This window comes from Chelonus insularis, unplaced genomic scaffold (assembly GCF_013357705.1).
Source record: "Chelonus insularis isolate UGA/USDA-ARS -01 unplaced genomic scaffold, ASM1335770v1 scaffold_714_pilon, whole genome shotgun sequence".
Taxonomy (NCBI): domain Eukaryota; kingdom Metazoa; phylum Arthropoda; class Insecta; order Hymenoptera; family Braconidae; genus Chelonus; species Chelonus insularis.
Genome location: NW_023276795.1, coordinates 1396977 through 1419054, shown reverse-complemented (window position 1 = coordinate 1419054; position 22078 = coordinate 1396977). Strand labels below are relative to the sequence as shown.

The window sequence follows — 22078 nt, the reverse complement described above, 5'->3', positions numbered from 1 at the left end:
GACGATTAATCCCAGTATATTTTAACAGTTCACTAATAAATAATAATAATTATTAGTTATCTTAAAATGGAATATTTATATGATTTAATAACAAATATGTTGAAATATTACCAAATGAAAAAAAAGAGAGAAAAAAAATCGAAATTCTATTCTTATTCAATTTATTCGTTGTAGCTATAACTATGGCAATTTCTTTAGACTGAAATATGGCATAATTCAATTCATACTTTTTATTTTAAATGTATTTAAAATTGATCCAAGAATTAAATCTGACGAGAAATTTTAATATTTTATTTTTGTACACACTCATTACTTTGGATAAAAGAAATGAGTGTTATTATAAATTAAAGTAATTAATACTTCTGGCAATAATGTCCTTTTGAGGCAAATAGATACTGTTTAAATCGGATTATAATTATTTTAACGGTCTTTAAGATAAATCACCGATCTATACATTACCCATAAAGCCTATGGATTCAAACTATCAGTGTTTATATGGAAAGAAAATTTTTACAAATATATTTCAGCTACAATAATTATAAAACTGTATAAAATTCGTACGTGTACAAGTGCTCGTTCAAACAATTACCAAGAAACAAAGATATCTTAAACGTAATCGTAAACGTGATAGTAATTATATTAATTAATGGAGTCAACATAAGGAAAAGAAGAGAGAATAAATTAATTAAAAAATATGTGTTTGATAATTAATATTTCTAAATTTTTATCATCATGTCTTGTTAAAAAAATCATCAGTGGGAATTCCGAATTACATTACTACCAATTAGGATAAGATTAAAAATTATTTTCGAATAAAAAATAGGTCAGTGACTTTTTTAAAATAACTTTAAATTAAATTTTACGTATAAAATTAATTCACAGCAATTGGAATGTATTTAATTACTTCAATCTTATATAATAAAAATATTTTTAATAATGAAAATGATAAAAATTTTGGAGAATCTTTGAATATTTTTCGATGTAACAAAATAATTTATAAGCTTAAAACAGGAAACACCGAGTTTACAAAACAATTAATTGAAGACATGGGTTCTAAACAATTTTAAAATCTTTTTTATTTATCACTTTCAAAGATAGAAATCACAATATGGTTTTAAATATGCCAGAAAGTAAGTTGACATCACCTTCAACTATATCTTCTATAAGTGTAGCAGTCTATAATTTTTTTTTCTTCCTAATATATTTATCAATCACGTTGGAATTACTCTAACTATTATGTGACAGTTGAGAACAGCATCGACCGCAATATAAAGTCTTTTTTATCAATAATAACGAATTTATTTCCGCAATGATATTTTAAATCCAATAGAGTAATAAAAAATTTAGTGATCAAATGTTATTTTTTATTTATTAATTAAGATGTACCGTTTTTAAATTAATTAATACGGTGGAAATATTTTGAATTGTTGTTCTTTTCAATTGACTTATCATAATCATAAATAATAGATAAAAAAAACTGAATCCAAATACTGTCTTGCATATCACTTAAATTCATGATAAATCATATCACTTATTGAAATAACAGAATTACGAAATTTTCAAGCGCGTGTAAAGAAAAAGTAGAGCTGAGATTGTTTTTTTTTTTTTAGAACAACATATCACTCGTTCATTATCAATCAATTATTATCATAATCATTCCTTTTTTTCTCATTGATATCACTTAATGAATATAACAATACGTGAATATGTTTCATCTTTATTTGTCTTCTTGGCTTGTGACTTATATAAATATCTTTATAACAGAAAAAATAAATAAATTAAAGGAATAAATTGCTTCAAATAAAGATCAATATCACCGAGTGTGCTCTATTATAAAGTAACGATTAATCAATATACCTAGGTCGTATCTTAAAACAGTAGAGTGTAAGCTATCTCAAAATCAGACTAAGAGAGAGAGAGAGAAAAATAGTGGCATTAGAATTTAATTATTGCACTGTCTCAATGGCTACCGTATCGTCAAGTATTCCTCGACTTGGTTTTTTTTTTTATAGCTTACTGTATACACGTCCACAAGTATCCGTAATTATGTTTCTATGTATAAATAATACATAATAAGTGTATATAAATAAGTGATTTGCATTCTCGTTCTATTTTTATTTTGTCTTTTCACATTGATTACTTTCGTATGTATGATCATATTTGTATATGCCCTGTTAAATTCATTCAAAATCGAGTCATTATTGTTGGAAAATAATTTCAAGACATAATTGAAAGTGACGAAATTCAAGAAGCCACTATGCCAGCGCACTCTAGACATTTTACTAATTCTTACAGCAGCCTTATTGTAATGCTACGTTTATCATGGAGATTTGTTCTAAGTTTAAATTAACTTATTTGCATTGAATAATGACAGTTTTAATATGAATAATATTTGAAAAATAACAGTTCTCAACAATAGACAGAAAAATGAATATATTTAACGTAATTTTTATCTCAAATATTGAAGAGCAATTAGTACAATAAATATATAATTTTTTCCACTTTGATATTAATTTAAACTTGAACTGTTTGATCTGTAATAGATAAACAATTTCTCCACGGAGTACACTCACGTTTTACCATGCGCATTCAAATATATGTCTATATTGATATCTATGTCAGTATTTAACTATATATACTATTGTACCACGAATTGAATATTCTCTCTGATCGCATTTATCATTGCCATCCGTCGTCGAACATACGAACACCCCCATCGCCTACTGCTCCATTACGTCGAACGCACGAAACCCCATCCCCTCTTGTCAACTGTATAAAATATTCTCAATCGAATCAACAACAGTCATCGTACATCGTACAACGTTAGTACATTATTACAATAATTATAGTTATCGTAATCAATATAGTATTCACAGCATTTTATCAAAATCTCTTAAAAGCACCAACCGTGGCGGCTCCATTTTTTCTCTCTCAATCATTGATAATCACTTGATTATTTTATCCATTGATTCATTTTATTTTCACTGTCAAGTGTATGTTTGTCCATTAAATGGACTTGCCGCTTTTACCTTGTTACTATTTAAACAATTTTTATTATTCTGTTTCCGCGTATTTCCAATATCGTCACTTTAATAATTTACCGATATTATATAAGTATAATTAAGCTAAACGTTTTGTCTTAAAGCACTGATTAAACGAGGGAGATGATTTTAACGTGTTCCTCCCTCTAAACACGTATATACCACCCATCCTAATCAAAATCACAGGACTAACTAGAAATACCTTCGACACTGCCACGTCGATAATTAACGACACAAGGACGACGATCAAGTCTTCTTTGTCATCGAGATATTGGACGCGAGGATCGTCGTGAGTTGGGGAATTCGGGAATAACTGAATTTGGCTTCTGCATGGGAAGATATTAATTGAAATGATTGGTTGAGATGGAGAGAAAAGAATGTAATGTTAAAGGTCAATGGGATCGGGTAGGTGGATAAGTAAATAATTGATTTGAGGGATCGGTGAAACACCTCGCGTCCTTCTCACTCTCCTGTAGCACCAAGTCAGCGTTGGTGATGTTGACGTTGAGGTTTAAGGTGATGTTGGTAGCACAGCCAAAGTGAGCGGATGAGCGTGGTGAAGTGGTCGAAGTAGTTGTTGGCATCGGGCGGTGACAAACTCAATGATGCGGTGGTGGCGGTGGCGGTGGTGCTTCTTCCTCCGAAGGATCCACAGGACTTGGGGATAAAAACTTACGCACATACTTTGGGTAATGCGTCTTTTCGTGTGCCTTTAGGATGGTCGACCTGGAGAAGGTCTTGCCACATAACGTACACCTGAAGGGTCTCTCGCCAGTATGAACTCGACAGTGATCCTTCATGTGATGTCTGAGTTTGAATGCCTTGCCGCAGAACTCACACTTGAACGGCCGATCACCCGTGTGGGCCGGTAGGTGAGCTATCAGTGAGCCAACGTCAGGAAAGGACTTGCCACAGAACTTGCAAAGCACAACGCCGGATGTAGGATCAGAATGGGCGGCCAGCTCGAGGTCCATTGGTTCAACCGGACCACCGGAGGGAAAGTGGGCCTCCGGCGGCAGGTGCATACCGGGCTCGAGGCCCAACTGAGCCTGCAGCTGCAGGTGTGCCTGCTCGCGGTACTTGAGCGACTCGAGGCTGTGCGAGAGGATGTGCCGTGTCAGCTTGCTCTGGTGAAGAAACGAGGCACCGCAGTACATGCACGCAAACACCCGCTCATCCACACCCATCAACTCCTGCAACCAAACAAACAAGAACATCAACTTCTTGCTTCCGGCTAATCTCGCTCTCTCGCTCTCTCTCCCGTGTTTAATCTCTAATTTATCTCATTTTCTATTTTTAGCTTAACTAGTCTTTAAACTTCATTTCTTTTGGATTATTTCAAAATTTTAACTCTTTAAAATTAGAAAAAAAAAACAAATTTTATCAACGATTAATGGTCAACATCATGACCCTTTTTTCCGTAATACAGCAAAACTGTTTCAAGGTAAAATAGAAAAAAATAATCAAGGTCAAGGACTCTGCACGCGTAACCAGGCCTGCATGACTTTGAGTCCATCATGACATATGTTCCAATTGGAAGCCTCCATCAGCCATGAACATCTAGAGCACCTCTAGAACAAAGTCAACTGGACATAGGCATTTCGTTAGGGTGCAGAGTCATTTATTTTCATTCTTCCTCACTCTCTTTCACTCTTTTTTCTAGTTATCAATTATCTACTTTTCTACAAATTTTTTTTTATTGGCAGTTAATAAGTGTTTTAAGCGCGATCATTTGCAAGAAGTCATCAAACTTCTCACTTTCAACTATATAAAACGTGAACAACGATAGCACAAGAAGTTGACGCTCATTTTTGTTTGGCGCGCCCGTCCCCCGTTTTTATTTATTTATTTTTTTTTTTTTCAAATATTTTTTGTTATGATTTTCAAATCTAAGTGGGTGTGTTTAATTATCATAATAATAATATCAATAAGAAATAATAATAATAATATTAATAATAATAATAATGATGATGAATAATAATAATAATAAGACCAACTATAATTAATAATCATAATAATAATAATAGTTAAAATAATCGTATCTATCGTAATGATAACAATAAGAATGATAATAATAGGTATTATGTAAAATATATTTATAGAAAATATAATTCCTACTTCATTTGATCTCCAACCAACCCCAAAGTTTCTTACTAATTGATTCCCAATTATGGTCTTTGTGAGCCGGCTCGTCAAGACTTGACTTGATATTTTTGCTTTATTATATACCGTTATGTATCGTAATTAAATATATATATGTATACATATATGCAGGATATATATTTATATGTATAGATATATATGAATGTATATAAATATATGAATTTATATACATTGGAGAAAAGGCGCATTGCACTCAATCAAATAACAATCGAAATACAGATATCAAAATATATTAAAAATGATGTTGTCATGAGTTATAATGTAGATATTCGCATATTCATATAAACGATATGCCAAACGAATATATACATATGTTTATCATATGTGGTATACATTGAGGGAATGGCTTCGAAATTCATGCACTACATTTGTTTCCAAGCCTCATTGACGTTGTGCCGGACATTGGCGACACTCCAGTAGGCTTGGGATATGAAGAGCTAATCAATTTCGAAGTTCAACCCATGATATGATATATCGTGTACGTCATATATGCGTATATACACATGTATACTGTATATATAGATGTAGTTAAAAAACAACCATGGCCAAAAACGAAGGTCAACTTCTTGACAGTGAGCTAGCAAGACAGGCTTTGGCGAGGAAATAATCGATTGGAAGAGGCTTAGAGAAATAAAAAATATGCACATGAACATTAGAAGGCAGGCATACATTTTATATTTCTCAGAAAGTCAATACGAAAGAATAATACTTATTTTCTTAAATGATACTCTAACATTAGACTGTCCGGAATATGTCTGTAGTATTTTTGACAGATTCGTACTCATCTTATTTCTATGCATTCATTCCACTTTGATATAAAATTAAAACAATTTCTTCAATATCTAATGTAAAAATGTCTTATTATATTTGTCAAAAATGCTACAAATGTAACTAGATAGAAAGTCAATTAATCAATTGATTTATTTATTAGTATAAATTTGATTAAAAAAAACATTAGAAATATCATGAAGTGGCAAAGATTAACAAAATATCGAGGAGATTGTTTTTAAAATTTTTTTTTTTTTATGTATCTGAATAATGTTGTTGAAGACATGGAAAATGGTGCTGAGGAAAATTATGGGAATAATTATTATTATAACCACAGGAGAAAAATACGAAAATGAGAGAAAGAATATGAGATGATTAAATAAAAATATGCAAATAAAAGTGTAAAGAAGAGGAAAAGAATATGTAAATGTTCATGGAAAAAAAAATATTACGACGCCTTGAGCGTGGAATATAACACGGTATATGAGAAACAACAGACTTTATCAAAGTGAATATCATGCACATGTGTTTTTTTATTATTAACTTGATGAATATTTTGATTTTTGTTGCAAGATGCTTAATGTGAGAATGAGATTTGAAAGTTGCTGAAAAATCTTTCAATTATTCAACAATCAAGATGATTTATTTTTATCAATTGATTTTATTATTTACGTTTTATTAAAGAAAAAAAAAAACAAGAATGTAATATTTTTTTATTATAAATCATACACCCAGGATTTGGATTCAATTTAGAACAATGTTACCTGATAATAATTTGATGAGTCTTTTGTGGGATTAATAATTTCAACTGATTTAGATTCAATTTAACTGGGAATTGAATGTGAAGATTTACTTTTAATTTCAATGTTTTAAAAAGGAAAAAGATTGTTAACGATATTGCTAAAAAAATAAAAATTGAAAGAATTGGCGTGAAAAGAGAGCAGCGAGCAGCAGAAGCGTTTGAAATCATGCATTATAGTAACTAACATGCAATACGGATACATTATGAAAAGCGTTTTAATTATGTATCGACAATATCTTGGAACAGTATTGCTGCTTTGGTTTTCGATATTCGGTAATGAACAATGATAATTCCATAAATGATATAACACGATACATAATACGCTATAATTGTTCTTATTTATGTATATTTTTCTGTTGTATTATCATTGGCAACCTAACGACCCTGCTTAATTGATGATTGCAAATGAGTATATAAATTCAGCTGGCAATAATAATTATTAATATAAAATGCAGAGTAAAGAGCCATACTTGATATATATATTAAATATAGATATTATGTACGATAACGAGAATAAGTAAAAAAGGTAACAAAAATTCATACCGAATAAAGACTCACCGGGTCTGGTGGGAGTCTATAATCTGCCGACATTTCACTGCTTGCACAACGTTCCTCAGTCGACCTTTCCCAGTCCACTTCTTTTTTCAAGGACTGAAATAATTAAAAATTAATAAGCAGCTGTCCGATTATAATAAATCAAATTTCTTATACCAATGTCTCGAATGATGCATCAATTATGATGAAATGGTGTCAAAAATATTTTGCAATTTGATTGAAATTAAGAAAAGCTAAATTGAATGTTTAAAATTCAAGTATTTTATTTACTCTCCAAAACTACTTTCAAATAAAATCATCAAAGTGATTCATCGAAGCTAAAAAAAACTTTAGACGATGAAGATACTTAATGAGAAGTAAATTATTTTAATGAATAAAATAGATGGACTTACAAGTGGAACTTGCTGAACCGGAGGTAGTCCTGATGGTCCTGCCAAAGGTTCGGTACTGTGCGGGGACGGAAGTCGACTCTGCGGTAAATTTAATGGCAACACTCCTGGCGTGCCAGTGTTATTAGTTAAACTCATATCACTAGGACCACTGTGTACGGAAATTGGACTAAGGGAACCTCTCGTTTCTTCTAAGCTCACAGCATCTTCAGAATCTCTCCTAGGTCTGTCGAGTGCAAGTGGACCAGGACATGGACTGCTGGCTCTTGAAGGAGATGTCGGACACTCGGTCATGTCAACCGCTTCCGAGCTTTCATTATTTGCTATTTGAGACGTTTGTTGAGATGATTGTTGCTGTTGTACGTCTCTTTGTTGCTGATCTCTCTGTTGCTGTTGCTGTGGTTGTTGTTGCTGATGTTGAAGATCAGGCTCTGTTTTAGGTATTTCTTTCTCACGTTCTTTGTCTCTGTCTTTGTCTCTTTCACGTGTTTCCCCTCGTGTTTCTCTGAGACTCTCAGAGTTGAGATGCTGTTGATCATCTTTGGACGCCACTGCTGCGTTAATGTTGGTCATATCTGCAAGACCTTTGACTTTAAGGCTCTCAGCAGTTTTAAGAAGAGCTGAAAGCTGGCAGTACTCGACGTTCACTTCTCCTTTGTACATGAAGTCGACGAGAGTGCGCAGCTCAGAGAAGCGGACGTCCTTTAGGATGACGATGGGGTGGCGATTAGGGTGATCAAGGAACAAAGCTTGAAAATAGCTGGAGCACGCGGAGAGGACTACTTTGTGCGCACGTATTGACGGTCCCTCCGTGCACGCCAGCGTCACGTCCACCAGTGATTCTGACTCCAGTAGTTGACTGAACACACCCAGCAAGTTGCTCTGATGATTGTTCCACCTCAGGCAGTAATGCTCACTTCCCATGTCTGAACTGCCCGCAACCCTGCTATAAATCACATACTTTACATTAGTCTTTACTTACAATCACTCTATAGTAGTATTCATTTGATTTGAGATCTAACTCTTACAACATTACATCAAATTAATCCTATTCATTAATATTATACTCAAGTATTAGTTGGTTAGAGAAAATTTCTTATCCACCTAGTGGTATAGGCCAATTTTTTATTGAGAAGTTGAAGATTTAAATATTTATATGAAGTATTAAGATTTAAATAAATACTTTGAGGTATTTATGAAATGTCAAAATAAGTATGTTGAGTTTACATATGACGTCTTTCCGTGGTATTTTAATAACTTACAATCAGTAGATCTTACTTAGACCTGCTCAATATATCAAAGTTTTTTTTTCTCAATAGACTGCAAGACAGATAAATTAATGTCCAAGTCATTGATAAAGAGATCTAGAATTTTTTTTTATAATAACACAAATATTCATAATCATATCAGTTATATAAAGCTATTTTTATAAAAAATGATGATTGAATAATACACTGAGGAGATAAATCTTGGTAATATTTTATGAAAATTTTTTTACATCTAAAAGTACAAATGACAAAAAAAAACTGTTTAATAGAAAATGATAAAAACACTATGCATTAATAAAATTATTCATCAAATAGTCATGATAATATATTTTTTAAATAAAATAAAAAATGACTGTGGTAAATAGAACTTAATTCATTACTCACTTATCGATAAAACTGATTACATTTAATAGCAATATTTTCTAAGTAGTTTAAGAGTAATTACTTGCGATGAAACCATAAAATAATGTCAATTTTAATATTGTCTAAGACAATCATGAATACATTGTAACTCGATATCAAGTAATTACATTTTACTACTTAGAGGTAAGCACGCATGTGATTCCAGAAATCAGCAATATGATTATTGTTCGTCTCCTTGGCCCATTAAAGTTTATACCGGATACCTGGCTGACATTGGCTATCGACATACTGCGTGCTTGCTTATCTCCGCGCGTTGCCTTTTACATAATAAATTATCAGACGCACGAATGTACTCGTTGGAGTGTTATGTGCTTCGAGACGGTGGCATTGCTGTAGCAACAGAAAGCTTATCAGACCCATATACCCGATACACGAGTGGAACGAGACTCAACTTTAGGGTGATTATATTGATTCTCGCTTCAACCACATGTGGTGAAACATGACAGATATCAGCTGACGATACACGAATTCATCTTTTATCGTCACTATTTTGTTCATGCTATTTATTGCCTGACTGGGTTCATACAGACTCACGTGGTCTCATGTACACATTTATGTACAAGTGTGTTGTATTTACACTTTGAGAAACAACGCACGTGCGTATATATACGAGACATTAATATACTGTGGTGTTGGTATGATATGTTGACAAGTATGCGTTCATGATGTCGTGAGTCGACAGTGTTGCTAATTGCACGTTCAGATTATTCCTCTTGTGTCGCTTAGACGTACACTGTGCAACTTTGTAACCAGCGAAACATAAAAAATATCAAAAAAAAATGGTGGAATTAAAAATAAACTTACTGAAGGATCGAAGTAGTTGGTGTTCATGGCCGTAAAAAAATTACGATTCAGTAAAACAAGCCATTTTCTAGTATGATAACAAGCTATAAAAAATGAAGCAGCAGTAGCACTTGTTACTTTACTTCTATTTAATGCATATGTATTTAAAAACAGATTCTACGTCTTTGGAACAAACACGTGGCATTTTTTGATATCATTTTAATCATATTTGAATTCATTTCATTATACGCATCATTTAACTCATCTTTTTTTTTACGAGATGATGCTACCTAGATTGAAATTTACAAAAAAAAATATATGAAAATTATTTAAACATTTGAATAAATAAATTTAATTATTAAATATAATTGATATGGAAGACTGAATCAATATCACGATTAAAGATTGTAATTCTAACATGTAGAAAGTATTGAGTTTTGTTTTTTTTTCGTCGATGACATTGTGTATAATTTTGTTATATATGAGTTTAAATTTACGTGATATTATTTTAGTTTCACTGCGATGTAAAAAAGAATGGTACTCAAGAATCAATAAAAAGTACTCACTTATTATTAATGATTACGAAGTATTTATTTTAATTTATACGATACCAGATTTATTATTAATTTAACGATCAACGTCCGTTAAAAAAGTACTTTAAATAAATGATGATAAGTATACATAATTTAATAAATTAATCATTAAATGTAAAAAAATTGCAACTTTATAACAAAAAATTCTACAATGTTGTAGGGATTATTTTTTGTTATAAATACGCCAAAGTATTTGCAATTAAAATTTGTTAAAAAAAAAGAATTTTTTATTTTGAATTAACTGTAGAAGTTTATCAATTATTTATAATATTTATATTTTAACTTTAAAATTAAATAATTAATATACAGTTTACTTTTTGTCCAATTGCTCTAACTATTAATATGTATTACATAATTGCAGATGAATAAAAGATGGATAATTTATCAGTCCATATAAATTTGAAAAAATTCTACAATGTTATATATACTGTTCTCTCTTGTCATACTTTTCGCAAACATTTATATTATGATGTATTTGCAAGTAAAATACATCGTTACAACTTGCTTCATTGAACTTGACAACCAGTTTATCGATACAAAAAAATTAAATAAGTCATGATCGTCAAATGCAAATAAACACTCAAACGCAACTGATATAATAAATTAACGTCTTCAGATTTGAATATTTTCTATCAAATTTTATCTTCGTCAAGTTGTCTACTGATACATTTTTAATCAAATTATGTCGTCTTATAAAAATAAAGTTTAATTTAAAGTGAAAAATATTTTTTCTAGATATCATAAAACAAGTAATTCACGTCTGACGAATTAACTTGATATGCTAATGCACGCACAACTGTCTACGCCGGTATTTATGTGTAGTAGTAGCTGAACTTTCTTATCCTAACTGTGGTTCCTCAAGTTGATGTGTCATTTTGATACTTTATCCTTATCATTCAGCAAACTTCTCATTTTCACTCACACCAACACTATCATACCGTACGTTTGCTGCAGGTGTAGCCAGATGTTGTACGTAAGCATGAAGCAAACGTAAGTACACTCTTACACCACACACAAACCCAAGAGTGCGCGTTAATTGATACGCGTTCCATCTGTATAGAAGGAACGCGTGGGACGGACGAAGCTCCGTGTCAGTAAATTAGCGCCGGGATTGTACGACGTCGCAGATTGCCCCCGAGAGTTGATTTCAGGTGTCTGATATTTTCCTGTCATTTTATACCTAAGGTATCCTTCCGCATAATTATAATTAATGTTTTTCCACATCTTTTCTTCAAGCAGAAATAAGGGTGATATTGCGTGCAGTTGAATTTTCAGCTATTCGTATTCAGATAATTGTGGAGACAGTTTTGAAAAGGCTATTTACGATTTAATAATATAATATTAATTAAAATAGACCATTTAAGTAGACATACTTGATGTTTTTTTTATTGATAGAAAATAATTATATTGTTAAAAGACTTGATGTTATTCTAGCCTAGAGCTTATAGGTAAATACACTTATTATCGAATTAAATGTTTTTACATGATAACAGACACCTTTTTGATGAATTAAGAAAAAAATTACAAATAAATGTAGTTTTGGAGTAGTGTTGAGTTAAATTTGTGTGGGCTGTAAAACTTGTTAGAAGTTAAATTACTAAATCCATCAGGTGGATCTTTTTTAAGATTATCAGCTTTTTACGTTGATTTATATCGGATTATTGAGCGATAATGTTTATTAAGAGGATCGGAAAAACGTATTATTTTTCAGAGCAATTTTTTTAATACATCATTTATGTAATCTGTTAATGACTAATCTATTAAGTGTTATAGTCAACTATCAGGGGATTATGCTGTACAATAATTTACATAGTATATAGGATACGTGTAGGGTGTCGTATAGGGTAATCTATTCGCACGTGTCTGCGGAAGCACGCATTCTATATCTCTCCACATAAATATATCTATATATATATATAATCGCCCACGCGTTGGCCACCCGGTCATACTCAAAGTGTGTTAATTGATATGCGTCCTGTTTTAACGAGACGCGTGGGTACACATTTTTGCGTACAGTCAAATCAATTTTTACATTCTCCTGAAACATACAATAACATTCCATAAAAATGTTCTCCTCTTTTTATTTGCAATAAAGGCATTCACTAATATAAATTATTAATAAAGAATTGATAAAACCAACTAGCGATTGTTCATACTATTTGAGTTATAATCAACCGTTGTATTCGAGCAAGTTCATATTCTTTATACACTAAAAATACTCGTGTACTCTTTGAATTACCCGAATATTTTTTATTTTAAAATTTTTCAGAATATTTAAAATGATAGAGGTTTTAATTGATCTTAGATAAAATAATCTGAGTTATTGACGTAGTCAGTTACGTCAAATACCATCATAATGCATGTAATAAAGGTAATTATTCCATCAAATATTAAAAAAAAAAAAAACAGTTTCAGTTAACAACGGGAAGTTATTATTTATAATATTGAAAAACTAAACTAATAACTCATTTTAGTAATAGCATTATTTAAACAAAACAATTATTAATACAAAAGAAATGTATTGAGCATTGAAATTCAATTATTGAGATTTCTATTTCTCACGAATATTTTTAACTTTATAACCTTCCGAAAAATTGCAATGAAATTGAGTTCACTAGTCCGACACCCAATTTTTCACGCAGGAATCTTTTGCCTTGTCATCGACTATAGTTCACATAGCACACCGTGCTCTAATATACAAATGGCCATCTTTCCCTGAAACTCAGGTTAATTACAATTCTTACTTCAACAAGTCTAAATAAAATTTCCATCCATCAGATCTTTAACAATATTCTGTAAACTATTTTACTTTGAATCTATATTCAACATAGAATAATAAATAATTAATTTAACTTAAAACTGTTTTGTAAATTCAAATTATTTAAATAAAATCGTATTAAAATACAACAATAGTAACTACAAAAAATAGTTATATGATTGGGATGATACAGTTAAAACACGAAAATATTTTATTTAAAATAAAAGGATACTTTGAGAAAATTTCCACTTGACTATTTTGTAAATATTATTAGAAATTTTGAAGATGTCATTAATAAATGAACATCATAATGGCTTTGTGACATATCATACGTCGACTTCTATTGTAAAGATACAGCAGAAAAAAATTTTAATTTTAAGAACGAAAAAAAAGAATTCTCACAATCTTATGAACAAAAGAATAATGCGCACATTTCTGCATGCGGAACGGTAGTAAGCATATCACACTAGAGACGTATGCTATAGTTATTTTGTCTGGCGTGCGTTAATTGAATTAATTGATATCCGAGCGTCAACGTACAAACGTACAATGCGTGGGACGGAAGAACTAAGAAATCAGTTCTTATAAATATATTCACGCCAACAAACTGTCATAATAACTATTATTGTAAAGTATCCAGCGTGAAACATTGAAATTGCTATGTTATTGTGTTGTATACATAAAATACATAATATATGTACATACTTCGAGATTCCTAGTCTATACGTTATACATATCAGCAAAGTTATATCGTGTATACACGTGTTTTAGAATCGAATACGCGGTGCGTCGGTGGTGCTGGTTAAGATAAGGTCATTTTATTCTTTAAATGTGATCAAAATGTACAGGCAATAATCAATGAATTTTAAGTGTTAACAGATATACAATTCCTAGTATTTATTTATACATTTGCATACTTTTTTATAAAGTGTTCCCATAAAATTATCTATTTCTTATTATTTTATTTTAATTCATAAATATAAATATTAAAAGAAAAAAAAAAATAACAATCATCTTAATGGAGTAATTTTTGAAATATTTAATCTCATTGAGTTTGATCTCATTTCTTAATCCTCTATTACACTGTTTTATTACTGATTCAATTAAATAACTTATACCCATCGGAGTTAACTAGACACCAGGGTTAGATTAAGTTAAGATTACTTGCCAACAATCGATTTAATTTAAATTAGACGGAGGCAATTGTTTACTGGTAAAAAAGTATTTTTAAAAAGTTAACAGTTATGCTGTTAAGTAAAAAATAAATTTATTATTCCTAATCATAGGAAAGGTAAATAGATCACAAATGTTGATAATAAATCATATTGAACCTTGATAGTTTAGCACATTATAAACATAAAGAGCGTAATGCTTTATAATATCGCTATTAAATTTAAGGGCGCGATTACGAGTTCATTGTATACACGTAGAGCACCAGTATTACATTTTGAAACATTTACTACATTTTCCAGTATACTCATAAAGACACCGTGAAGCTATCGCTACGAGTGTAGGTCATGTTTACAGAGTTTCACGTGCTCTTAAAGCCCTTTATTTGTTTTTATTATGTTCTTGCATTTTGTTTAAAGACAAGAGTTCACTTCCACCAATTTATTTATTAGCAGAATCGAAAAATGTCAAACAGCTGAGGAGTTCCATCGGTAATACACGAATAACTAATCGATACTAAACCGCTAGTATTTAGTTGTCTTCGTATTCTTTTGATTTATCATTTTCATACGTGTAACCAGACTGTGCGGAAAAGTTAGTTGTAAAGCGCATGGAATGCTTGAACGAACAATAAATAATGAAAGGTCGTTATAAATCAACAGATCGAGAAATAAAGAAAAGAGAGAGAGAGAGAGAGAGAGATAAATAGGATGGAAGAAGCTAACTCGAGTGTAAAAAAGCATATTACGAATGGTTAATCTTAATGCTTACATGTTTATTTTGAACGTTGTCTTTAAATTGCGGAAAACGATGTGCGAATATTACGGTGGGTGGATGCAATTCTCGCGAAATGTGCAATCGATGTGGAAAATACAGAATTATGAACACTGCTATATAGCTAAGGCTTATGCGTGGATGATGTAATGCATCGGATTAACGAGATTCTTCTCGCGGCTTTAGTGTCGTCGATGCTACTGCTAAATTGAAAATAAAAAAATAGCAATAAATATTCGCAAATATTTCCTTTTGAATTATTCACGATATTCAAATTTTTTCCAGCTGTGTATAGTTCACTACAAGAATATTTATTGACTCTAATACAATTATTTTACACTACCAAGATCCTACATGCAAATAATATTGATCTTAAATATTTTTGCCACAGTGACAGAATGATCTCCATTTGAAGTTATTTTTGTTTGATTTGTATATCTTTTAAATCAGATAAAAAAATTTTGATATGATGATTAAATGTCTTTTTATGTTGAATTATAATTTATATGATCAACTGTATTCATTCATTAAGTATATGAAATATTTAATTAGGACTTGTTAGAATGAAGGTAATAATTTTTGATGAAGTGTGAGTGAGTATGTGAATAGAAACATGTGCTTGATGCTGAGTGATCGGGATACTGTCAGGGGAATACAAACGAGCGTGAAATTGGAAAATAGCAATGAGAGAGAGAAAGATAGTGAAAGTGATGCACAATTTTATCAATCTTTTGGTACTACTAACAATTACTCATTGATGGAATATCAGTGAATTAAATGCAAGTTAGGAAACAGTAACTTATCATAAGTTTCTATTATTTTGAAAATTTTTCAAACGAAATCTATAAGTTTAATAATGCGATAGAATAACAAAAAACATTTCCATGATGTTGATTTGATAGAATTACTGTTAAATGAAGTTACAAATATTGCATCGTGATCGAGGTATTAATATTTAAATTTTTAATATTTTAAATATGAAAGATTGAATACATTTTCTAAAAGTTATTGCACTTTTACCAGAATAACGACAATCATTCCTGTTTATGCCTTAATCCCATAATTTATTTACGTCTGACAGATTTTAAAATGTTATTTATCTTTTCTTCATCGCTTTGAGCTTTAGTTACTATTTATTTCAAGATAGTAACTTGGGGTTTATGAATAATTACTTATGCTTAACTATAATATGTAAAAATTACATTTATATAAATTATTATTGAAGTGACATCTATTAATTCCAACTGATCATTATAACATAAACTTTTCTCTAGTACATCAATCATAAAGTGCCCATGATGAGATATGTTTCTACTTCTCTGATAGCTGTTGATAATACAAGGATATCCTTAAGGAAAAAAAATGGGTCTTGGCATACTTTATGCCCTGACAATAATCTTCTTATTTATTGAAATCCATAATTTATAAAAACTGATAATTCAATAAATTAAACCAATTTTTAATTGTTTATAGTAAATTGAAATTGTTAGAAACAATATATACAGTCTTTTTGTCATAAAAAAACGGTTAGACAGAATTTGTTTAAACTTCTTTCAAATCTTCTTCATTCAATTATCTTTAAAATGAAATTAGTCTGGAGTCGATATCTTCAGCGGATTTCAAGATATCAGAAACGAAAAAACACCTGATGTACGTACGCACAATTGTACGTACAGACATCCATTTTTAAACCTTTTAAAGTGTTTTCATATGTTTAAAAATGTGAAGATATAGTAAAATTACGAATTTCAAAAATCGACCCCATGAAAATAACTTTCTAATGAGAAGTTTATAAATGATAACTTTCTAGTTCAGAAACGCGAGTTTAACTTTTTAATACTCTGATTTACTAATAAATATTCGGTCCATGTAAAGTATTTTTTTTTTTGCTTATATTAACCTCTAGTTTTGCCAAGTATTATGCGTGGAACAATTATGATTAGAAATGGAGTGTGATAAAGTCAAGCAGCAGCAACAACAAAGGAGAGAACAGATGGCCTTCAATAAACGTCAAACGTCTACATACAACCGACATAACAGGGCCGTAACTAAAATGAAAGAGCATTCATCCGCGAATCTATCTATCACTCTTTTTCTGGATCATTATCAACTCGTTTTACTAATATTATATCTTGTGATTTTCTTATTGTTAACTTAATAACTATTATTACTACAGGAAAGATAATTTTAATTTAATTATTGTGAATTTATGAGTAATAAAAATTTTGTTAAAAACAAATTGGATTAATAGTTTTTTATTTAATATGATATCTTGTAAAGTTCTCACCAATCGTCACGTGAGTCTATCCCAACATCCTCTGTGCGACGCATGTGAGATATTTTTGGCGGTTTCACTGCCGGCTATTAAATACACACTGTGTTACTCCATTTAATCCGCAATTAAAGCAATTGGAAATTTTTATATCATTTTAAAATCTTATTAAATTAAGAAACTATTTTCAATCTCAATAATCCATTAATAATGAAATAAATTACTCGAGATTTACATTTAAGAGAAAATATTATTTTATAAATTATTTAAGTTAAAAAAAAATATTTTAATGGAATAATTAGTTTTAAAATGCATATATTGATGATAATAAATAAGAATAAAGTTGAGATTACTTCTAAAAAGTTGCTATTAACCTAAGATGATAATATATGAGTTTCCAAGTGTTATCTCATTCATGATTTCTGATTCATGCTGTCATTCTTACTCTCTGTCGCGTGCCTGCGGTCAGTCAATATTATATATGTGATCTTAGTGATATGTTGAGATACGAGAGCAACTCTCAACTTGTTAAGTACCACTGGCAGTAACAGATTAAGAAGTACATCTGATTTAACGACTTATTTTCTCGTCAAAGTGTCAGGTCTTTTATTTTATTCATAAGCTCTAGACACGTGTTCTTAAATTTATTTTCTTTTGTATACTCAATTACTACTTAGAAATTCATTTAACTTACGCTATAATTTTATTTTATTTATTACTTATTTCATATTACTACTGCCCAAGTTTCCTTTTTTTGGCAAAAAATTTTTTTGTTATCATTTTATCTAAAACATTCACACCCTCGAAAACTGAAAGACACTTCGATGCGTCATACTGCACGTCACGCACGAAGGAAAGGTAAGCACGTTGCCCGGTCGTTGGCTCGAAAGAGAAATAACAACGAGATAAAAACGTCTAAAGTATAAAGAATTGATCTCGGTCTCCTGAGTGTTCGAATTGAGAAAATGAATGACTTAACACCGAGTACAAATTCCTACGATACTTTATTTTGTTCGTCTGATTTTTTAAAAATATTTTCTTTTTAATGTCAATTTTTTTTAATGGTCGAAAAATGCATTTATCAACCGCACACTTGTCACGTGTCACAATGGGTGCTCTCAGAGCAATAATAGCACATGCTACTAACGGGTTTCCCGCTCGATGAAAATTATCAATTACATTAAATCAAGTAAACGGAGTAACATTGTGACTATTGTAATTAATAATTAATAAAGATTAGATTTATTTTTTTTTGTTTTTAATTTTGACTATGCAAACAATGAATAAGAGTGTGGAAGAATCATTAATTGGCTTCATTGCAAAAAGATGAGAGAGAGAAAAAAATGAAAATATAAAAGAGTGAAAAATAAGATTGTCAAAATCTGTCACTACCTCCCACAATTTGAGCAATTTCAGACGGCCATGTAATTTTTCGAGGTCGTTATGCGTCACTTGGAAGTATCAAAAACGCTTGCCAAAGGTTGACCATCAATCAAGGTCATTTTTCATGTCTATTTGTAATGCATTGAATTATCATAAGAAAAAAAAAGAATCAAACTACATTTCGAATGTACAAAAAGTACAATATATAAATAAATAGAAAAGGAGTTAATTTATTCGATATGTAATCCTATTGAAAAAATACGTGCGTTTTGATGTTTATTTGAATGTTGTTGTCTTCACGTGTTGCGATGCATGATGCGTGAACGCGACGGTTGAATTGTCAAGAATTATCGACAGCCTCATGTAGAACACAAGCATGAAAAAGTTTTCCATCACCTTCTGTCACATTCACACAAATTGTTTCACTCTTCCATGCATTGAAAAAATAATTCCAATTTCTAAATAATTAGTACCCACTTGAAATAATTATATAATGATTTTTTTTTAAATCTCTCACTCTTTCTCTCTCACTCTCTCTCCTCTCTTGGATTTCTTGGACAAGCTGAGACGCATCACTACGACTGAATGCAGTAGTAATGCAGCAAATTGTCAGAGTGATGAGAAAAATATTTTTAATTAATCACATTTTTATCTTACTATTATAATCATCATCATCATCATCATCATCTTCGCTTACTTTGACGTGACAATTTGTGATTATTGTACTCAATTATCATTTTATACTTAAATTGACATTTCACAATCAAATACTATTTGATATTTTTTTCACGTTTCAACGCACTGGTCAGCGCGCGGTTTAGAGAATGCACGCACTGGCCACGTTTAAAATTAGACACTGCATATCAATATTTACCTTGCTACATGTAAAATGAATAGAGAGCCTGCCTGAATCGAACGAAGGAAGGCTCAACCGGCCCACTGTGACGTCGCCGGCCTACTGTCAGCTCAGCGCTCACTCGGCCCCGCGATCAACTTACCCACCGTGTTTGCAATATTTTGCAAACATAATATCACGTTAATTCGCAAATTTATTTTTAAATATTATTATTAAAAATACTTTTAATATTTATCATGATTGTTTCAATGATTTTTCATTTATTTTCAGGAAATTGTGTATAAAAACACCGAGTTGAGAAGCTGACTTGACTCACGTAGTAGTCAGGTGTGAAACGTTCACGCACACATGCTCCCTCGCGGATCTCGTGGATTTGCAAAGGCACAAGAGGCTCGTTGGACCAGGAAAAAATGATGACGAGTGTCAGTGACAATGTAAGTATTACACGCATCATGTTATTTATAAAAAGAATGATAAAAACCTCACATTGGTATACTTGTATCTATGAATTGCAATGTAAAAACATTGTAAAAACTTTTATTTGAATTCGTGACTTTCATCAATCGTTATTATTATTTTTTGCCAATTATAATTATTTATTATTTCATATTAACTCATTTTTTTATCATCTGATATAATACTTAGTTGTTTGGAATCAATTTAAATAACGAATATTTATTTCCATTTAAAATAAAAGGTTTTTATAGAATTTTTTATTTTAAAAAATGGTTAGAATGAAATATTATTTTTTAATTATTCTTTGCATTGAAATTATTTTATGAATCATTTTTAATAAGATAGAATTCCAAATATTTCTTTGATTTTAAATTTGCTGCAAAAAATTGTAGTTGCGCGCGCATTCGAACCGCGAATTCTAAATAGTCATATATTGCTTATGCGCAAAAAAGTTGGTGTAATGATCGATATGATTGAGTGTGAAGAAAAATAGGATTTTTATTCGTGTGTGGGTTAGACTTAAAAATAAAAAGTCTATAGCCACGTTGGACCAGGTGGCGTAGAAGGCCACCCACACTCACAGAACGCAGGCGCGTGCATTCAAGGTATCTTTTGTCTATGTGCGTTCGTCTCGATATATAGATATAGATATATATATATATATATTTATATGTACCTATGTAGATTCTTAGGTAACGCGAATTGCGTTCTCTCGTCTACATCGTTTGCACACAACTTTATTTGCAAGCGTGTAGATTCGTATAATATATACCATAAATCAAGCGACGCACGCGTATACGCACACTTCTAAATTGTCGTACACTCGACGTGTGCATGCATTCTCGCGATTATTAACACGAACATTCGATCCATAATATGACTATACGCACCGAATGACGCACACGAAGATAAGGAATTTGTCGCATTGCCAACTAATTATCGTTTTAGGTTTCATCATTTTTCGTTCAATAAAATAAATCAATTAGCACTCAATGAATGGATAAAAATTAATGACAAAAAAATTTAGCTTTTATTCCATTTTTATTTCGCAATATTGAAAATGTATTGACTAATGATTGATTAAATTAATTTCAATTGATTCCCCAATTAACTCGAGTTACATTTTCGATTATTTTTGGCTATACACTGCTTTCGAATTCCTCCAATTTTTTTATCATAAATATAAAAATATATATATATATACTGGACGAATCTATAATTTAGCTTTGATATTTTAATCGTAAAAAAATTCATCCACGATTATTAATTTGACTGTGATGTAAAATATGAAAAAATAAATATTTTGCAATTCATATATTTAATTATTTTTATAAAAATACCAAATGAAATGTTTTTTTATGGTAATTTATCTCACAATAGAGAATAAAGAAGTTCATCAAAATTGTAATTTTTACTTTAACACATCAATTTCTTTGATGTTTAAATTTTTTTGTGATCAAGATTTTATTTATTAAAAACAGAATATTCCAAAGTCGAGACTTTATAACATGCATTTTTTTCCTTAACATGTGGTAATTTTACTTTAATATAAAAATGAAAAATAAGAATTGATCTTAAATAACTGGTTTTTGAAAAATGTTTTACAACATTTATTATTTCATTT

The 22078-nt window shown here is 30.6% G+C and overlaps 1 protein-coding gene across 4 annotated transcripts in view; it reads right to left on the bottom strand.

Annotated features, from left to right (window-relative positions):
- The window catches only part of LOC118073975 (zinc finger and SCAN domain-containing protein 10-like), a 34744-nt gene extending 14649 nt beyond the window's left edge, over window positions 1-20095 (bottom strand). The window contains exons 1-5 of one of the 4 annotated variants that reach the window (XM_035094799.1): window positions 20017-20086; window positions 17775-17848; window positions 7722-8664; window positions 7318-7425; window positions 971-4234 (exon numbers count right to left, since the gene is read on the bottom strand). In XM_035094799.1, the coding sequence (XP_034950690.1) occupies window positions 3641-4234; window positions 7318-7425; window positions 7722-8664; window positions 17775-17818 (1689 nt within the window). In that variant the 5' untranslated portion in view covers window positions 17819-17848; window positions 20017-20086 and the 3' untranslated portion in view covers window positions 971-3640. Of the gene's footprint in view, window positions 1-970; window positions 4235-7317; window positions 7426-7721; window positions 8665-17774; window positions 17849-20016 lie in introns of those variants that run through there. The other 3 variants (XM_035094796.1, XM_035094797.1, XM_035094798.1) reach the window with 3 other exon arrangements.
- Between the last annotated feature and the right edge of the window lie 1983 nt (window positions 20096-22078).